Here is a 20,231-nt window from a genome sequence, read left to right as displayed (position 1 = left end):
TTAGGCAGCACTACACCACCACGAACAAGCGGTCATTAAGTTTTTGCGTTTAGTAGGCCTAGAACTTTTTATGACGTTACGTTTCTTGGGCATTTAGCTTCACCATCACGTCAAGTTGTAACATATGCGCAATGCTCATCTAGGCTATGGATTTAAGTGGCTTAAAGGTAGCAAAAGTGGGATATAGTGTAACTGCTTCCCCAAAACAATTCCTCCATAACTGTGTATTTAATCGTTTGATATGTGGATAACTTTCAGTGGACTAAACAAAAGGTAAATATTTTGTTATCACAAGGCTAGCTGGTTTGTTATATGGCGAAGCATATAGCCAACTTTGTTTGCAGCAGTGATGCTGAGTTTGTTGTTAACATTGTTGGTAACTGTCAGGGAATTTAACCCCAACAGATACAAGAACCAGGGTTTCCGTTGTCCGGTAATTACCGGACATGGGCCGGAAAAAAAATGAAATGTCCGACCAAATTAAATCTCTCCGGTCAAATTGTCCGATTGAAATTGGCTAATAATCCCGTCCCCCTAACGCAATCTTTGAATTTGAGAATAAGCCTTAAAATGTAAGCCTATATTAAAGCAATACGTCCTGGCAATGTTTTTAAATGTAGGCCTATAGGCTCTACCGTTTGAAAGCTATTAAACAACACGCATAGCCTATGCTGCATTTCAAATAGGAAACATTTCAAATAGGAAGCGCACGCTTAAAACGTCCATATTAAACAACGAACAAATGAGTGAGGCGGTTCAAACATGGCCAGGCCCAGGCAGACTAGCCTTAAAAGTTTTTTCAGAGGCCAGACGCGATGGATGATGATAAATTGGTAACGTATGAAGCCTCAGATGTCCAGTCAACTCCACCACCACCAGATAAAAAGCATAAGTGTCGGGCATATCTATCGGAATCATGACGTTGGAAGTGGAGTTGCGGCCGCTCCAAGACAGTCATTATCCGTGTACACTGGACATGCAACTGTATTCTGTACCCAAAGCATACAGCCAGTAGGCCTATGCCTTCTCTGTCTATGATCATTGAGCCGCGGACCGAAAGAAAAAGAAACTATACATTTCCCAGAATAGGAAATATTTCTTAATTTATTGTTATCAAATAAAGAGACATAGCCTTAGGGGGTAGTGGTGTGAGCGCTCATTCTTGTGTGTGCGCATCTGTGCAAGTTAAACAGTGGAACAGCAACAAACAACGTAGCCTTTTTAAAACAATGAACGAAGCGGACTCTTGCTGTCCATGAAAACATAGATAGGCCTACTGGCTAGATCTTGTTAGGCATGTTTACTTTAGGCTATGGACGTGTTGCATTCTATTCAGCCTGATTATGTCATTCTTTAAGCTACATAGCCTGTCTCCAGTTTTCCTCAACTTGACTAGGTAATTAAGAAGCGATAATAGGACATTTGACCGGCATATCATCAAAATGTCCGGAAAACGAAACCTCTGCCGGTCACTTTGACCGGCACTCAGACAAGAACCACAACACGTAGTATGGCTTTGCCCACAACCTCTGGTACCAAGAGGAGAGCCTGCTAATGTAAGGAAGAATTCCTCACACCATCAGTCTCTGACTCTGCAGCCCAAAAGCTGTGTCTTTTATTGTACAGATGCACACAGAAAATAGGAAGCAAGACATAGCGACTTCATTGTGACATACTCTTATCTCACCCACACACACACACAGACAGGGTGCAGTTCCTGTCTGTCTGGGTGCACACCTACAGTAACTTGTACTCTCTGTTCTTAGAACTCAGCACAACAACATTTAACTTGAACTCTCTGTTCTTAGAACTCAGCACAACAATATTTCTGCTTACACAAATTGTTATACAATGATAATAATAATTTCCTTACAGTAACGTAAACGTTTCTTCAGTTAGGAGCAGTAGCCTATTGTTTTTTTTTATGTTGCATTAATTTTCATTGGCAAAAGCTAGCCTAATATGCATGAGAACCTATATAGATTTGAGGGAGCTGCAGCTGTTAGCATCAGCACGGTCATATTAACACAGCAGGCACTAGCCCAGTGAAGGATCGTGTAAACCCCATCCCCAGAAACCAGTTTCAAACCAAGCTTGCGCTGATATGCATGATCACTGATCAAATTGCTATTTTCTGACAGGATGAGCACAACCATGCAGGTTCTTTGAATCTCAAGCTCTTTAGCCTAGCATCTTAATGCTGTATTCGCAGCACGGTGAATGACAAACGGTGAGAAAATGCTGTTGTTTATGAGTTCATAGCCTGGTTATTTATCAAGGACTATATCACGTTTTATATGTTATTATGATCACTCGCATCGCATTACCATGGAGTTACTGTGTAGGTAATGCTACGGTTAACTTAACATGCAATTCAAAACCCAAATAAGGAAGCGGGTGCCGACTGCACAGCCTGAGTCTCGTCGTAAGGAAGCGGGCTAGTTGAATGGCCTACTCCAGAATAAAGGTGTTTGAGTCGTGACTCACTCGGATCTTTCACCCGTGTCTTTAAATTAACCCACGAGTCGCGAGTCTCTAGTATCATTAACTCGGATCAGTTGAGTCCTACTACAATTCAATCTAAAACGATAAACAGCGCCACACACAAACCTCTTGCAACATTAGCTAGCCTCTTAGCCCTAGCCATCATAGCTGCCAAAAATGTAACAATTTCGTAGGCAACCACCACAATTCCACAAATCAACTCAAGCAACTGAGTGAGCAGGCAGTCCGAGATAACTGGTTAACTTCCCGCAGAGCCGGAAACATTGCAGACTCGCAGACCATGGGACTCAGATTGGAGCGGCTGAGTAGCAATCCGGGTTAGTCGGATCAGCCGGCCGGTTAGGCTACGTTGAGTACGAGTCAGTCGAATCAGCCGGCTACGTTGTCATGAGTGGATCTGCGAGAGCGAGTAGGCTAGCTCCTCCTCGAGGTGAAAAGCAATTCCACAACAAACGCCATTCTTTCACTTCTGAAATAACATTCAATGTTCTGCATGTAGCCTAGACATAATTAGTTTTGGTGTATAGATGTAGCATATTAAAATGCAATTAGGTCGTGCAGACAGTCCGAACTGCACGCTCATGGAGCTGCTTGAGTATCTACCCGGGTCAGTTGAATCAGCCGGGCAGGCCGGTTACGTTGTCATGAGTGGATCTTTAGAGCAGCGAGTAACTCCTCGTCAAGGTGAAAAACAAATTGAAAAACAAAACATATGTTCTGCACGCATAGCCTACTTTAAAATGCAATTAGGTCGTGAAGACAGTCTGAAACATTGCAAGCTCTGTATGGAGTTGCTTGAGTAGGCTAGCCTACCTGGGTCATTTGGATCAGCCGGGCGGACCGGTTATGTTATGTTGTTATGAGTGCGAGTCAGTCGAATCAGCCGGCTACATTGTCATGAGTGGATCTGTAGACGAGCGAGTAGCCTAATTTCTACTCGTGTCAAGGTGATAATAATGATAGGCCTAATGAGAATAGTAGTAGTAGTAATAATAATAATAATAATAATAATAATAACAACAATAATAATTTATTCACTGCAGGGCATTTCTACGTTCCTGTTTCTATGTCTGTGAAAGTCAATTGCTTAGGCTAGGTTAAGACAATAAATAAACAGTCTGGCTCAAACTGCTTTCTTTCCCGTGAGTGGGTGGAGGTTTTGATGCGATTATATTAGGCTATTTTATATTATATTATATTATATTATATTATATTAGGCTACCTAACAGTATAGCTATGATTAATAGTAATATTAGTTGCCTAGTATTAGCAGCCTATAATACGTATTAGAATAGATTCCTAGTAGCCTACTATTAGTAGCCTATATAGTAGTGGTAATAAACATTGTAGCAGAGTAGCATTAGACCTAGGCAAACTTTTCTAATGTTAACAAAACAACAACAAATAATTAATTATTATAATATAGGCTACCCTCTCTGTCAATAAGATCAAAGTTTCTGAACATGAGCACCAAAAAGATGAACAATGTTTGGATGCACTTTGACCAGGAGAGCAAAACTCTAAAGGCTAAATGCAAGTACTGCAAAAACCTGGTTTCAAATCATGGAGGATCCACATCCAAGAAGGCACTTAACGAAATGAAGCACCCCACTGCACTGCTTGAACGTAGGACTGAATTTCTTTGTGATTTAACAAAACTGACTCAAGTGACTCATTCAACCCGGATCAGTTTAGTGAGTGACTCAGAATAACCCGGATCCTTAAAAGGAATCAAGTTTGACAGGCCTACTTCAGAACTAGCTGTTGTGAAATTGTTGGGAATTTAATTGATTAACACATCACATAAACTGTTATTGAGTGTTGTTGATACACTGAACTTGTGCCCTCGGAACCAAATCTGACAGTAAGCAGCTTTGGAGTTTTGGAAGTAGGCTGCAGGCAGGCAGCTGGTGGATACATAACTGGCATGCGTAAGGTAATGGTAAGGTAAAAGCAACGACCGAAATGCAGTGTTGAAACACGTGAATGAAACGTATTAAATATGCAAACACAGATCCGGTATAAACCCCCCCTCCCCAAAAAAAAATCTCCTATTTTTGGAAAGCTAAATGTTGTGATGATGGTATGGTAAATACACTGGAGAGATGTTAGAAAACTTTTTTTTTTATTCTCCTGAGACGCTAGCTACTTAAGGTAGTTCGCTCATTGTCTCAGATCAGTGAAGAACTACCAGAGAAAACTTTGGGGAGAAAACTCAAACAAGTTAATGTTAGACTTAGACTAGCTGTGTTACAGTTTCTCGTTGCAAAATTAAAATCTCCATGCGATTTTGTAGGCTACACGCAGTCTCAAAAACACTGTTTACAGCTCTTGAGTCACGTACTAGGTCATTTTTTTTATAACGATAATTTAGATAGGCCTAGGCTACACTTATGGGGTGGGTGCTATTGCGTTTTCTAAAGAATCTCTCGTCTTGGTTTTGTACAGAAATGAATAAGTGACACATAGGGCCTACGTAAAAGGGAGAGAAAAAGGTCACCTTCCGATATTTAGCAGGCTACGGTCTGGAATTTAATTTAATATTGTTGTAATGGTAGGATAACTACACAGTTTACACAATAATTACACTGTGTTATACATTTTGTATATCAATGCATTTATTGTCTGTCAATTACCCAACATTGTGGCTCTGTCTCTCATTGAACAGTAGCTTATTTAATGCATTCTAATCCATTGTCAATCACTTCCGGGAACTTTTTGAAGTTTACATGAACCACGTGACCTTAACGAATTTTGAACACCAATTGTCGCAACTCTACCTTTATATGGCTCTGGTTATCAGAAGAAATACTCTTTTCTGATTGGCTGGTGGGGTGGCTATTAATTGTGAATAACAGGACACCGTTCCAGATCAATGCTTATGAATGGTAACTATAACAACCATAGTAGGACGACAGTTGCAGCGCTCTAGAATCTTTGGTTGCAGGCTTCGCAACAATGGAATCAACTGTAAACAAGCTAACTGTCCATGCTATTGAAAGTTGTACAACAAGCTGAACTAGTGAGCTTTTTAAACGGAACCGCGTGTTTCCCTTGACTTACAGTGGCAAACGGGTGATAAGCGGGATAACGGCCTTCGAGGTGTGTCCAGTTATACAGAATTAATGGACTTGGCGGAGGCTGAGCTCTGCGTCGGGGAGTTTTTTGCCCCTCGCCCTCGTCTATTAATTCCGTATAACAGGACACCTTGGCGGCCGTTATCCCTTACTTAACACTCCAAAGTTCCACAATAACAGTTAACACTCCAAAGTTCCACACATAAGGGATAATGTATAGAACGCCGGTCATTATTGGGAAAATAAGTCCCAACAGGGCGAACCGGACCCCGACGCACAGCCACGATGTGACTCTTTAGCCTACGTAGCCTAGGCTTTTGGTGAGAAACAAATAGTTCTACAACAGCACACACTGAACTTGAATCAAACATTCTTTAGAACAGCGGTCCCCAACCACCGGACATTCCTAACCGGGCCGTAGCCTACGAGTTTTAAAAAAAATGCATGCAAACTAAACTCAATTTAATTTGCAATAATGTCACGTTTTTACATGACATAGGCCTATATGCCCCTCAAAATTCCTGTGCACGTCCCTGTTCGTAATGCACGTTTAGTTCTCATATTTTGTTAAACATGTTCACACTTGATATATGTAGCTTCAAGTTGTTCAATATTCATAGTTCATATTGTTCAAAGTTCACATTTTTCATATGTTTAAGAGTTCGTTACCTTCACTGTTCATGCATAACTGGAGCTAGTTCTTTTCAAGTAATGCATGCACAACGTTGATATTTAAATAGTTTAATGGCTGTGTATAGGTAGATATTTGACGATAACTGAACGTTGGAATGGCTCTAATGTTTGCTAGCAGTTATGCTAAGATTTTTAACTATGCTAACCATGCTACTTAGCTAATGTTTTATAGCAGTGCTAGCAATGCTAACCATGCTACTTAGCTAACATTTTCTAGCAGTTTTGCTAAACATGTTAGCAATGCTAACATGCTAACTATGTTAACCATGTGACTAAGCTAACCTAGCTAATCATGTTTAGTAGTTATGCTAACTAGGCTAACCATGTGACTTAGCTAACCTAGCTAATAATTTTTAGTAGTTATGCTGACTATGCTAAGTTGCATGTTAACAATTTTAACATGCTAAGTATGCTAACCATATGACTTAGCTAACCTAGCTAATCATTTTTATCAGTTTTGCTAAAAAATGCTAACTATGCTAACCATGCTAACTAGCTACAGTGGGTAGGAGTCATAGTTGATGACAAGTGTTGACATAGTTGATGACAAGTTAAAAGTTGTTGATAGACAGCTAGTTTAATAGATAGTTTAATAATAGTTTAAAAGTAGACCGTTTAAAAGTTGAATGTAAAAAGTTCAGTAGTTTAATGGGTTACATTGTTTAACAGTGGATTATTGTAGTGAGGACTTTTATTTTGAAACAATTTTGGGCAGAGGAAACAGTTGAATAGGATGTGTAGTCTTAATTGACCCAGATTGCATGCTTAAAGCCTGAGGCTGCAGGTGGCCTGAACACCTGCCATAGGATTCTAATTGCTTAATGGCCGTATTATGATGTCATAATCGGCAATGTTAAGTCTACGGGGATTTTTAAAACGTTTTTCTTTAATAGTTTAAAAAGTTTCAAAGTTGAAAAGACATAGCAACCCGATCTGTTTGAAGACCTACGTTACAAAGTTTTAATGAAGTTTCTAAGTTAAACTGTTCAGGAGAAATGTGTGCGGAAAAAGTGGTAAGCGGAATAATAAGAAGAAGCAGAAGAACAGTACAGTGCATTTTCATGCACTGTAATAATAACAGTAATAGTAGTAAAGTAATAGTAGGCTATCAATAGCCTAATTATAATAATAAACTATTTATGTATCGACTATGACTTTTCTGTTGCTCAGTCTTTATCAGTTCCTCATCAAACTAGATGCACCGCATAGCGGTACAAAATATGACTGCCGCTCAGTCCTGTACATCCTTTCCGCGAAAATAAATCACACTAATCAATTTGTCTCCATCTTTTACTCCATCCCCCACTCTTGAAACTTTTGTGTATGCTTGTTTGGCATGCCTGTGTGTGTGTGTGTGTGTGTGTGTGTGTGTGTGTGCAGCTGCACAGAAAGTAGCCTACTGGCGCTGAAAAGGTGAATAGATTGTAGAATAGCCAAAGAAGTTGTAGCATTGTTATAAAACCTTTAAAATCTCTAAACAATCACAAGTAGGGCAGTTCATCACAGTTCATCCATTGCAACTGGATTGATGAAAGGTCACTTACACCTGTAGGCTACATTGTATTTGGGAAAAGCAAAAGGTATCAGCATAATGTTATTTTTTTTTATATATATATGTATGTATGTATGTATGTATGTATGTATGTATTTATTTATTAATAAACAAAAACATCTCTGTCAGTTCCATGCCGTTTTCAACAGCTATCAAAAACAAAGGTCATTTTTGGATAGATGGATTTTTTGTTAATGTTTCTTCTTCTGCATAAGATTTTAGTCATCTTTAGTTCATGTGATACTTTATTGTCAATGCACAAATTAAGTAACAGTAGTCTGAAACGAAATGCTGTTTTACATCTAACCAGTGGTGCAAATAACTGACATGTCCAAATGGGCCTTGATGAAATACGTCGCTAGACTGTTCATACACATTTTAACGGGCCAAAGTTGAAGAGCTGTTGTCCGTTATTGTTAGTGCAAATATAGGCTGATTCATGTTCCCTTGCATTGTTTAACTGAGGTCCATGGCTTGTCTGGCTTTCATCAGACCAAGCTCAATCTTTTAAGAAATCAAAAAATAAATAGCGGGCAGATCAGGCTGGGTTCACCCAGCCTAGTCCATAGGCGCCCGATATTGTTTAATTTTCCGATTGAGATATCCACGCTCTGGTTATTCTAAATGCAAAAATGCATCAGGGAGTTATGACAAAACTGTAAATAACAAACTAGATCCTAATAGAAAGCTGTTAGCTTCCCTAAGCTACAGGTAGGCCTATAAGGTAGGCCTATTTACAACATAAATTGTCTATAGGCTATGCTGGCGACACAAATAAAATCTCCTTTGGAAACCAATGGCTTACGCCTTACAGTATCAAGCGGACTTAAACTGCCATATCGTGCGAAAAGTTGCTGCTATCAATTTGCTTGGTATAACCGCATTTATAGTTTTCTACAAATGCAATCAAATTGGCCTCCATCACTCAACCAACACTAACGGTAACATTATTGTACCTAGGTCCTTATTGATATTATAAGATTAACGTACCTGCAGTAAAAACCAAGCATGTCCGATAAACATCCTCAGATTTATTTCGGTTTCAAGAAGAAATGGGAATTACATTTCATGTGAACATCGTCCTATCCTTATTAGACGTTCTCTGCGGTAAACTACAGTGCTTGTAGGAAGCGCCCATTGTTTTTCCAACCCACTTTTAACTTCCAACAAAATTACGTCTCACTGCAACGATGCGCCATTTAGTGGACAAACGACTACTTATCGCCAATACTGGAAATGCAGCCATGATCATGATGATGAATATTTGGCTTTCTTTTAATCCTACTGAATTTGTAATTATGTATCGGCCATTCTAATACCAATAGTATGTGCGTACCTGTGTGTGCATGTGTATATGTGTGCACCGCCATCTACAGTGTACAATGAGTGTACAGTCACTAAATGTACACATAACCTACATTTTTTTAGACCCCCCCCCATGGATGAAATTCTACGAAACTTGGCATACCCCCAGAGAATGCCAGGTCAATCATACACATAAAATTTGGTGCAGTTCTGAACATCTTAACTGAAGATAGCGGCGATTAAAGCAGAATGATATTGCATTTTCATTTTTTACCGGGGGGGTGCAAATCACAAATGAGTGATTATGGGCCAGGTTGATGTGGGCCCTTGAGACCAACATACCATAAAAGATTCTTCATCCTCAGTGCAACGGTTCAGGTAGTTTTTTTAGGAAAAACTGCTTTTTTTGCGGTTCGGGGGGGGGGGGGGGAACTTTGACAATCATTATATGACCGCTTCGCTAGCGGCGGTCATAATAAATTAAAAGAGGCTAAAAGCCCAATAAATGTGCCACACGTAATAGCCGAATATAAGATACCCCTTGCCTATCCCATTTCAATTAGGCAGCACTACACCACCACGAACAAGCCGTCATTAAGTTTTTGCGTTTAGTAGGCCTACAACTTTTATGACGTGACGTTTCTTGGGCATTTAGCTTCATCACGTCAAGTTGTAACATATGCGCAATGCTCATCTAGGCTATGGATTTAAGTGGCTTAAAGGTAGCAAAAGTGGGATATAGTGCAACTGCTTCCCCAAAACAATTCCTCCATAACGGTGTATTTAATCGTTTGATATGTGGATAACTTTCAGTGGACTAAACAAAAGGTAAAGATTTTGTTATCACAAGGCTAGCTGGTTTATTATATGGCGAAGCATATAGCCAACTTTGTTTGCAGCAGTGAAGCTGAGTTTGTTGTTGACATTGTTGGTAACTGTCAGGGAATTTAACCACAACATAGATACAAGAACCACAACACGTAGTATGGCTTTGCCCACAAACTCTGGTACCAAGAGGAGAGCCTGCTAATGTAAGGAAGAATTCCTCACACCATCAGTCTCTGACTGCAGCCCAAAAGCTGTGTCTTTTATTGTACAGATGCACACAGAAAATAGGAAGCAAGACATAGCGACTTCATTGTGACATACTCTTATCTCACCCACACACACACACAGACAGGGTGCAGTTCCTGTCTGTCTGGGTGCACACCTACAGTAACTTGTACTCTCTGTTCTTAGAACTCAGCACAACAACATTTAACTTGAACTCTCTGTTCTTAGAACTCAGCACAACAATATTTCTGCTTACACAAATGTTGCATTAATTTTCATTGGCAAAAGCTAGCCTAATATGCATGAGAACCTAAATAGATTTGAGGGAGCTGCAGGTGTTAGCATCAGCACGGTCATATTAACACAGCAGGCACTAGCCCAGTGAAGGATCGTGTAAACCCCATCCCCAGAAACCAGTTTCAAACCAAGCTTGCGCTGATATGCATGATCACTGATCAAATTGCTATTTTCTGACAGGATGAGCACAACCATGCAGGTTCTTTGAATCTCAAGCTCTTTAGCCTAGCATCTTAATGCTGTATTCGCAGCACGGTGAATGACAAACGGTGAGAAAATGCTGTTGTTTATGAGTTCATAGCCTGGTTATTTATCAAGGACTATATCACGTTTTATATGTTATTATGATCACTCGCATCGCATTACCATGGAGTTACTGTGTAGGTAATGCTACGGTTAACTTAACATGCAATTCAAAACCCAAATAAGGAAGCGGGTGCCGACTGCGCAGCCTGAGTCTCGTCGTAAGCAAGCGGGCTAGTTGAATGGCCTACTCCAGAACTAGCTGTTGTGAAATTGTTGGGAATTTAATTGATTAACACATCACATAAACTGTTATTGAGTGTTGTTGATACACTGAACTTGTGCCCTTGGAACCAAATCTGACAGCAAGCAGCTATGGAGTTTTGGAAGTAGGCTACAGGCAGGCAGCTGGTGGATACATAACTGGCATGCGTAAGGTAATGGTAAGGTAAAAGCAACGACCGAAATGCAGTGTTGAAACACGTGTATGAAACATATTAAATATGCAAACACAGATCCGTTATAAACACTGACACCCCCCCTCCCCGAAAAAATATCTCCCATTTTTGGAAAGCTAAATGTTGTGATGATGGTATGGTAAATGGTATGATGCCCACCATTACACTGGAGAGATGTTAGAAAACTTTTAAACTTTTTTTTTATTCTCCTGAGACGCTAGCTACTTAAGGTAGTTCGCTCATTATCTCAGATCAGTGAAGAACTACCAGAGAAAACTTTGGGGAGAAAACTCAAACAAGTTAATGTTAGACTTAGACTAGCTGTGTTACAGTTTCTCGTTGCAAAATTAAAATCTCCATGCGCTTTTGTAGGCTACACGCAGTCTCAAAAACACTGTTTAAAACTGAAGCTTTCTGTTCGCTACGCGTAAAATCCATTTTAGATGAATGGTTTATTTTTTTCGAACGTATGCCCCACTGTCACGTCTGGTGTAGCTACTTCCATTGATTATAATGGAAGCTAATTGTTGCAGCAGACGCAACGCGAACGGAACGCTTCAGTTACGCGCCTGGTGTAGCTCAGCCCGAACAGTTAACTCTCCAAAGTTCCACACTAACAGTTAACTCTAAAATAAAGTGTGTCTTTGTTTCAACTGAGGAGATAAAGTGTGTGAGTTTCATCTGAGGAAATAAAGTGTGTGTGTGTTTCATCTGAGGAAATAAAGTGCATATGTGTGTGTGTGTTTTTCAACTAAGGAAATAAATTGTGTGAGTGTTTCTCCAGACGAGCTTACTGGTCAGCAGAGGGAGACACACACCCTGAAGCTGTGTGTGTGTGTGTGTGTGTGTGTTTGCTAGTGTATGTGTGAGTGGGAGTGCGTGAGTGTATGTGTGTGTGTGTGTGTGTGTGTGTGTGTGTGTTAGTATATGTGTATGTGTGAGTGAGAGTGAGAGTGTGTTTGTGTGTGTGTATGTGTGCCTGTGTGTGTGTCTGTCTGTCTGTGCTTGTTAGCGTGAGTGAGAGAGAGCGTGTGTGTGTGTTTGTTAGTGTATGTGTGTGTGTGTGTACATATGTGTGTGTGTGTACATATGTGTGTGTGTGTCCTTTTCCTAACCAGCAGAGGTACTCACAGGTCGAGCACTCCCACGCCCCCAAACACTGTTCTTCCCGCTTCACTTCACTCACAGTCATGTGTTACATAACTCACCTTCAACTCACACACACACACACACACACACACACAACTCTACCCCCCCCCCCCCCCTTTACACACTGCACTAGCACAACTGATTCAATAGCTACTGCCCCCCACAACCCCTCCCCTGAGAGTCATGTGGAGCTCAATATTGAGGGCAGATGAGGGAATAAAGAGAGAGAGAGAGAGAGAGAGAGAGATGAAAAGAGACAGAGAAAGAGTGAGGGAGAGAAGGAGAGAAAGAAACAGAGAGAAAGAGAGAGAGAGGGACAGAGTATAGAATGAGGGAGGTAGAAAAGGAGAGAAAGAAGAGAGAGAAAGAGGGAGCGAGTATAGAATGAGAGAAGGAGAGAAAGAAGAGAGAGAGAGAGGGAGCGAGTATAGAATGAGAGAAGGAGAGAAAGAAGAGAGAGAGAGAGGGAGCGAGTATAGAATGAGAGAAGGAGAGAAAGAAGAGAGAGAGAGAGGGAGCGAGTATAGAATGAGAGAAGGAGAGAAAGAAGAGAGAGAGAGAGGGATAGAGTATAGAATGAGGGGAGCAAACAGACTAGCTGTGTTCTGTGTGTGAGAGAAACAGGGAAATAAGAACACCTTAAGGTAGCCTCTACGTCTCTCCTGGCCTGAGTCTGAGTGTGTGTGTGTGTGTGTCTGTGTTATTTGTGAGGGTGTGTCTGTAACTTAATGTCTATGAGCATAGGAATGCAGGAGTGTGTGTCTGTGTACCTCATTGTGTAACATTGTGTGTGTGTGTGTGTGTGTGTCCAGTACTCTAGCGGTTTTTCGGCTGACTGGGCCACAGCTGGGACACCAGGCCCAACCCCACATCCAAACACACACACACACACACACACACACGTATACCAAACCCCCCCCTCAAACAGAGACACACCTAAACAGACCTCCAAATTCCCAGAACTCTAACACACCTTTCTGTTATTCTCTCAGTGAGAGTGTGTGTGTGTCTGTGTGTCTCTGTGTGTGTGTGTGTGTGTGTCTGTGTGTGTGTGTGTCTGTCTGTGTGTGTGTGTTGTAGCTGGAGGCTCCATGTAATCTCAGTCTAGTCGGCTGGCCCCGGTCTCCTGGTCTCTCTCCTGCGCAGCTCGTCTCTGTTGCTTTGAGCTTTTTGATCCGTTTGGAGGAAAGAACCCAGAAAGTTATTTTCAGGAACAGAAAGCAATAGCCTTACTCTCAGAAGCGGCCTGCTTGTGTCTGTGCCTCAACTTTGGAGAAATGTCTGGTTACATTTGTGTGTAACAACTACCTCAATCTGTGTGTGTCTGTTTTTTTAACTCCGAGACTTCTCAGTAATGTGTCATTTTTAGTCCGGCTCCCGCCAGCATCTGTAACAGTAGGTCTCACTCACCCACTCACCCACTCACTCACCCACTCACCCACTCACTCACTCACTCACTCACCCACCCACCCACTCACTCACTCACCCACTCACTCACTCACTCACTCACTCACTCACTCACTCACTCACTCACTCACTCACTCACTCACTCACTCACTCACTCACCCACTCACTCACTCACTCACTCACTCACTCACTCACTCACCCACTCACTCACCCACTCACTCACTCACTCACCCACTCACTCACCCACTCACTCACCCACTCACTCACTCGGTGTTCTTCTTACCATAGGTGAATGCAGCATGTAGAATCTCTGCCTTTGAGTCGTCATAGCGCCTGAGGGCATCCCTGTAACACAACCAACACAACAATTACATAACGTTTGTGTGTCTTGAATTTCCCATTGGGGATTAATAAAGTATCTATCTATCTATCTATCTATATAGAACACCAACATTAGCAGGACCGGGCAGGACAGCTGCTACGAATGCTACATTCTAGACCATTCAGAGGTCAGATATTTCCGAGTTGGAATTTTCTTAGTTGCGTGAACTCCAGACAATGTTGGAAGTCAAGAATTTCAAAATGGACAATGAAAGCCGTTGAGCTCTAAAGTTGAAGTTCATAATTCTATGAAGTTACTCAGACAGCCTATTTCCACTTGAGAAACATTGCCAAAGTGTGGCCCTTTTTAACTCAACAAGATGCAGAAAAAACTAATTCACGCCTTTATCACTAGCAGGTTAGACTACTGCAATGCACTTTTCACTGGTCTTATGTTAATTACTTACAAAGCTCTGAATGGCATAGCACCTTCATATATCTCTGAGCTTTTAATATCTTATCAACCACAAAGGAAACTTAGATCATCCAATTCTAATCTTTTAATCGTACCCAAAGTGCTCCACAAACAAAGTGGAGAAGCTGCTTTTATCCATTATGCCCCCAAACTATGGAACACCCTGCCTCTGTACATCAAGCAGGCGAGTTCAGTAAATATTTTTAAAAAAGATCTGAAAACATACCTGTACAGGAAAGCTTTTAGTTAACTCATCTTATCCTGTAGGCTACTTTTTCAGATTATTCTACATCTGCTGCTATTGGAGGGTGCAGCCAGCCAGAAGCAGATGGGCTCCCCCTATTAAGTCAGGTTCTGCTCAAGGTTTCTTCCTGGAATATGGGAGTTTTTCCTTGCCACAGTTGCCATATGGCGTGCTTGTGGGGGGTAAAGGGTTAAGGCTGCCAGTCTTATCACATGTTATTTTCTATATTTTTGATATGTTGCTGAGTGGATCATAAACGGCCCCAGCAATGAAGAAAAGTGATTGATAATGACTGACTGACTATTATTGTGTTACATGCTTCAAATGTAAAGCACTTTGAGCTGCATTCTGTGCATGAAAGGTGCTATACAAATAAAGCTTATTATTATTATTATAATTCTAAACTTGGGCCAGATGTCTCTCAGCTTTTAAGTCCTAGCTGACCTCTGAATTTCAAGTTGTCTGGAATGCACTCATGCTGTTGCATCAATAACAGCTAATGTTATTGCTAAATAATTAGCAACAGCTAATACCTTCTGCTAAATGGAAAGCTAATGTTATTGCTAAATAATTAGCAACAGCTAAAAGCTTCTGCTAAATGGAAAGCTAATGCTATTGCTAAATAATTAGCAACAGCTAATACCTTCTGCTAAATGGAAAGCTAATGCTATTGCTAAATAATAAGATACAGCTAATAGCTTCTGCTAAATGGAAAGCTAATGTTATTGCTAAATAATTAGCAACAGCTAATACCTTCTGCTAAATGGAAAGCTAATGCTATTGCTAAATAATAAGATACAGCTAATAGCTTCTGCTAAATGGAAAGCTAATGCTATTGCTAAATAATTAGCAACAGCTAATACCTTCTGCTAAATGGAAAGTTTTTGAGTGTTTTGAATGACAGCAAACTTTTAATGCCTGACCATCAGTATACTTAAACTACTGCTGACGCTAAAACTACTGTCAGCAGCTCAGGCTAATGCAGTGTTCTCCATCCACTAGTTAAATCTGCACACAAACATGAACACTTAACGCACACTCTCACTCTTTCTACAGACAAACATGAACACTTAACGCACACTCTCACTCTTTCTCTCTCTCTCACTCGCTCACACACACACACACACACACACACACACACACACAAATATTCTCCATCTCTTGCAGAGTGCCACGTGAGGGCACAACCTTAGTAAACTACTCAGAGCTGATGTGTGTGTGTGTGGTGTGTGTGTGTTGTTAGTTGTGTGTGTGTGTGTGTGTGGAAAGGGGAGATATGTAGTGACCTTAGTAAACTCTGGGGTGTTCTGGGGTGAGTGTGTGTGTGCCTGTATGTGAATGAGACAGACAGATCCTGCTGTAGGGTTTGTGTGTGTATGTATGTGTGTGTGTGTGTGTGTGGCAGATATGGGGTCAGAGCAGGTCAGTATTGTGTGTGTGTGTGTGTGTGTGTGTGTCCTGCGGTCTCGCTGCTCACCATAAGGAGTGTCTGTGTATATGTTTGTGTGTGTGTGTGTGTGTGTGTGTGTATGTGCTTAAGTCTGGCTGCCAAACAGAGGCATGAGTGTGTGTGTGTGTGTGTGCGCTTAAGTCTGGCTGCCTAACAGAGGGCATGTGACTGCTGCTAATCATTACAAGTGTGTGTGTGTGTCTGAGTGAGTGAGTGAGTGAGTGAGAGAGAGATCCACTCAAACTGGAGACTTTGTGCTGAATATTACTGCACAGCAGCGATTGTGTGTGTGTGTGAGAGAGATGTTTGACTCACCACGGAGCTCTTGGATGGGCCGGAGGTGTGTGTGTGTGTCTGTGTGTGTGTGTGTCTGTGTGTGTGTGAATGTGTTTGTGTGTGTCTGTCTGTGTGTGTGTGTTTCTGTGTGTGTGTGTATATGTGTGTGTGTGTGTGTGTGTCTGTGTGTATATGTGTGTGTGTGTGTGTGTCTGTGTGCGTGTGTGTGTGTGTGTCTGTGTGTGTGTGTGTGTCTGTGTGTGTGTGTGTGTGTGTGTCTGTGTGTGTGTGTTTCTGTGTGTGTGTGTTTCTGTGTGTGTGTGTTTCTGTGTGTGTGATTCTGTGTCTGTGTCTGTGTGTGTGTCTTTGTCTCTCTCCCTCTGTGTGTGTATATGTGTGTCTGTGTGTGTGTGTGAGGGATGTTTGACTCACCGCGGGGTATGGATCTCTGGGATGGGCCGGAGGTGTGTGTGTGTGTGTATGAGGGATGTTTGACTCACCGCGGGGTATGGATCTCTGGGATGGGCCGGAGGTCCTTGGTGCCTAAGCTGTCCACCACGGGCGAGTCCAGGCTGGCGGAGCCGTTGCTGAGGCGGTCACTGCTCTCGTAGCCCGACTCCGTGCGCTGGATCTTCCACGCCTCGTTGCCTCGTACCTGCAGGCTGCTCGTAGCCTCGTTGCGGACCTTGGGCCGCTCGTAGCCGCCGCCGCGTCCGTCGGAGTCCAGCGAGCTGCGACTGCCCAGCACGGCGCTCCGCTGCTCCTCCTCGTAGATGGTCACCAGGTGGTCACTCTTGGGCTTGCGCTCCAGCTCCAGGGCCCTCTCGTGATTGGACGGCTGTCGCCGCCGCGGGCTAGCCTGTTGTGGCGTGGGCGTCAGGCCCCGCCTCTCTCCATGGCCGCTCAGCACGCTGTCCACGTTGAGCGCCTCGCGCATCGGACGCCAGGCGCGGTTGTTGGCGCGGCTCTCGGCGGCGATGTGGCCGCCGTGGCGACCGCGGGAGTCCTGGCTGCTATCCGTGTCGTAGCCGTTAGCATTAGCGTTAGCATTAGCAGGCTCCGCCCTGCGGCTGTAGTGCCCCGGCCCTCCGCCAGACTGTGTGAGGGGCGGCCGCGTGTTGGAGCGTGAGCGCTGCTCGTGTGTGTGTGTGTGTGCGTGGCCGTGTGGACGCGGCTCGTGGGAGCGCGAGCGCGGTTCGTGTGTGTGTGTCTGTGTGTGTGTGTGCGGTTCGTGTCCGAGGCGGCCCACTCGGGTCGGCCCTCGGCCCTGGCTGCTGTACAGGCGCTGCTCCACCTGCTGGAAGCCGCTCTCTGGAGGAGACAGCGAGCGGGACAGAGCTCTGTCCTGGTGCACATCTGCAGGACGAGAGGAGGACCGTTACACACACACACACACACACACACTATGAGTGGATTTCCCTAAAGTGTTGGTGAACAAAAACCACAGTGACAAAAACCACAGCACACTTTCTCCCTCTCTTTCTCTTTGTCTCTCTCCCTCTTTCTCTCCCCCTCTATATCTCTCTCCCTCTCTCTCCCCCCCTCTATCTCTCCCTCTCTCTCCCCCTCTCTCTCTCCCTCCCTCTCTCCCTCCCTCTCTCCCTCCCTCTCCCTCCCTCTCTCTCTTCTGAAGAATGCTTTAGCAGCTAGGCACTAATTAACATGATAAACACAGGACAGTGTGACCACTGGAGAATGAAGCTCACACCATTAAGTGTGTGAATGTGTGTGTGTGAGAGATGGTGTGTGTGTGTGTGTTCATGTGTGTGTGTGTGTGAGATGGTGTGTGAAAAGTGCTCCCACCATAGTCTGGCCATCCATCTCAGGATTGTGTGTGTGATGGCCTCTGTGACCTTTCTGTGTGTGTGTGTGTGTGTGTGTGTCTATTACCACTGAGGCTACTTAAGTCTGGGTTGTTCATCTCAGCTTGTCTGACCTTTTTGTGTGAGAGTGAGAGTGAGTGTGTGTGTGTGTGTTTAAGTGTGTGTGTGAGAGAGAGAGAGCAAATGAAGGAGACTGTGACATTTAGTCCTTTGAGGGATCTCAGAGGAAGGAGAGCCTATGTGTGTGTGTGTGTGTGTGTGTGTGTGATCTCAGAAGAAGGAGAGCAAATCTAAGTGACACTTAGAGTCAGCGCTGTCTCAAAGCCAAAAGAACAAAAGCTCCTGCAGTGAGTGTCTGTGTGTGTGTGTGTCTGTGTGTGTGTGTGTGTGTGTGTGTGTGTGTGTGTGTGTGTGTGTGTGTGTGTGTGTGTTGTTAGCATATGTGTTTGTGTTGGTGCGGGTATGAGAAAAATGCATGCATGCACGCACTCTCACACACACGCACTCTCACACACGCGCATGCACGCACACACTCTCACACACGCGCGCACACACACACACGCGCGCGCACACACACACACACGCATGCACTCTCACACACACTCTCACACAAACGCATGCACACACACACGCGCCCACATACACATACACACACACACACACACACACACACACAGTGCTTTAGAACACCTGCTAACATGTCAACAACTACTTGAGAGAAAAGGACATCACACATTAATGCATGCATGCGTACACACGCACACACACACATGCATGCGTACACACGCACATGCATGCGTACACACGCACACACACACATGCATGCGTACACACGCACACACACACACACACACACACACACACACACACGCCCCTTCCCCTCAGTAGCACATGAGAGAACAGCCAGCAGCATGGTGGGACTGAGCACGACAGACAGTCACATGCTGGCCCATGGGGGGAGTGTGTGTGTGTGTGAGTGTGTGTGTGTGTGTGTGTGTGTGTGTGTGTAAGGGAACAAGAAGAGACTGAGAGAGACAGAGAGAAAAAAGTTAACTGAGGTCTCAGAGCAGAGCATACACACGCACACATTCTCAAACACAGAAACACACACACACACATACACAGACACAGACCCATGAACAGAGTCATAAGCAGCGGTTCTCATGAAGTCATGAAGAACTACAGTATGTGTGTGTGTGTGTGTGTGTGTGCGTGCACCTTATCCCATTATAGTCCGCACACACACACACACACACACACACAGGAGGTATTGACATATGGTGTGTATGAGTATGGTATATGCACCATGAACCGTGTGTGGGACACATTCTCATCACAGGGCTGGCTAATGACCCATTAGCCAGACACACACTAACACACACACACACACACACACACACACACAACCCATTAGACAGACACACACACGCACACACACACACACAACCCATTAGCCAGACACGCTAGCAGGTTTCTGCTGACAGAGAATTCCACTAAATCACCCCACGCAGTCTATACAAGACCAATGTCTTGGCCTACTGGATATGGAGTGTGTGTGTGTGTGAGTGTGAGTGAAAGAGAGTGTGTGTGCGTGTGTGCGTGCGTGTGTGCGTGTGTGCGCGCATGTGTGAAGATAAAAACCATGAACCAGAGATGAGACTGATCAGTCAAACTGATCTCGCAGTCGCAGCACATCATCGTGGCGATGGCATGTTCACTCTTCAGACGCTTTTAAGCAGGGTAATATCCTGGGCATGACTAACGACTCTGTCTGCAGTGCCAACATTGACCTTAGAGTTACCTCCACCCCCACCATCACTCTCACAGGGCAACCCTCAGCAACGCCCCCCCCTCAGTGAGATGATCTTCAGCTAACGCTAACACTAGCTATAGCAGCGGTCTC

At 43.5% G+C, this 20,231-nt stretch overlaps 1 protein-coding gene across 3 annotated transcripts in view; it reads right to left on the bottom strand.

Annotated features, from left to right (window-relative positions):
- The window catches only part of LOC121689808 (inactive ubiquitin carboxyl-terminal hydrolase 53), an 82,987-nt gene that overhangs the window by 8,739 nt on the left and 54,017 nt on the right, over nucleotides 1-20,231 (bottom strand). For 2 of the 3 annotated variants that reach the window (XM_042070013.1, XM_042070015.1), the window contains exons 13-14: nucleotides 17,006-17,861; nucleotides 14,023-14,084 (exon numbers count right to left, since the gene is read on the bottom strand). In XM_042070013.1, coding sequence (XP_041925947.1) covers nucleotides 14,023-14,084; nucleotides 17,006-17,861 — 918 coding nt within the window. The remainder of the gene's footprint in view (nucleotides 1-14,022; nucleotides 14,085-17,005; nucleotides 17,862-20,231) is intronic. The other variant, XM_042070016.1, reaches the window with a different exon arrangement.

This window comes from Alosa sapidissima, chromosome 18 (genome assembly GCF_018492685.1).
Source record: "Alosa sapidissima isolate fAloSap1 chromosome 18, fAloSap1.pri, whole genome shotgun sequence".
Classification (NCBI taxonomy): Eukaryota; Metazoa; Chordata; class Actinopteri; order Clupeiformes; family Clupeidae; genus Alosa; species Alosa sapidissima.
Note: the sequence above shows the minus strand (reverse complement) of the source record. Positions and strands in the feature narration are given on the sequence as shown.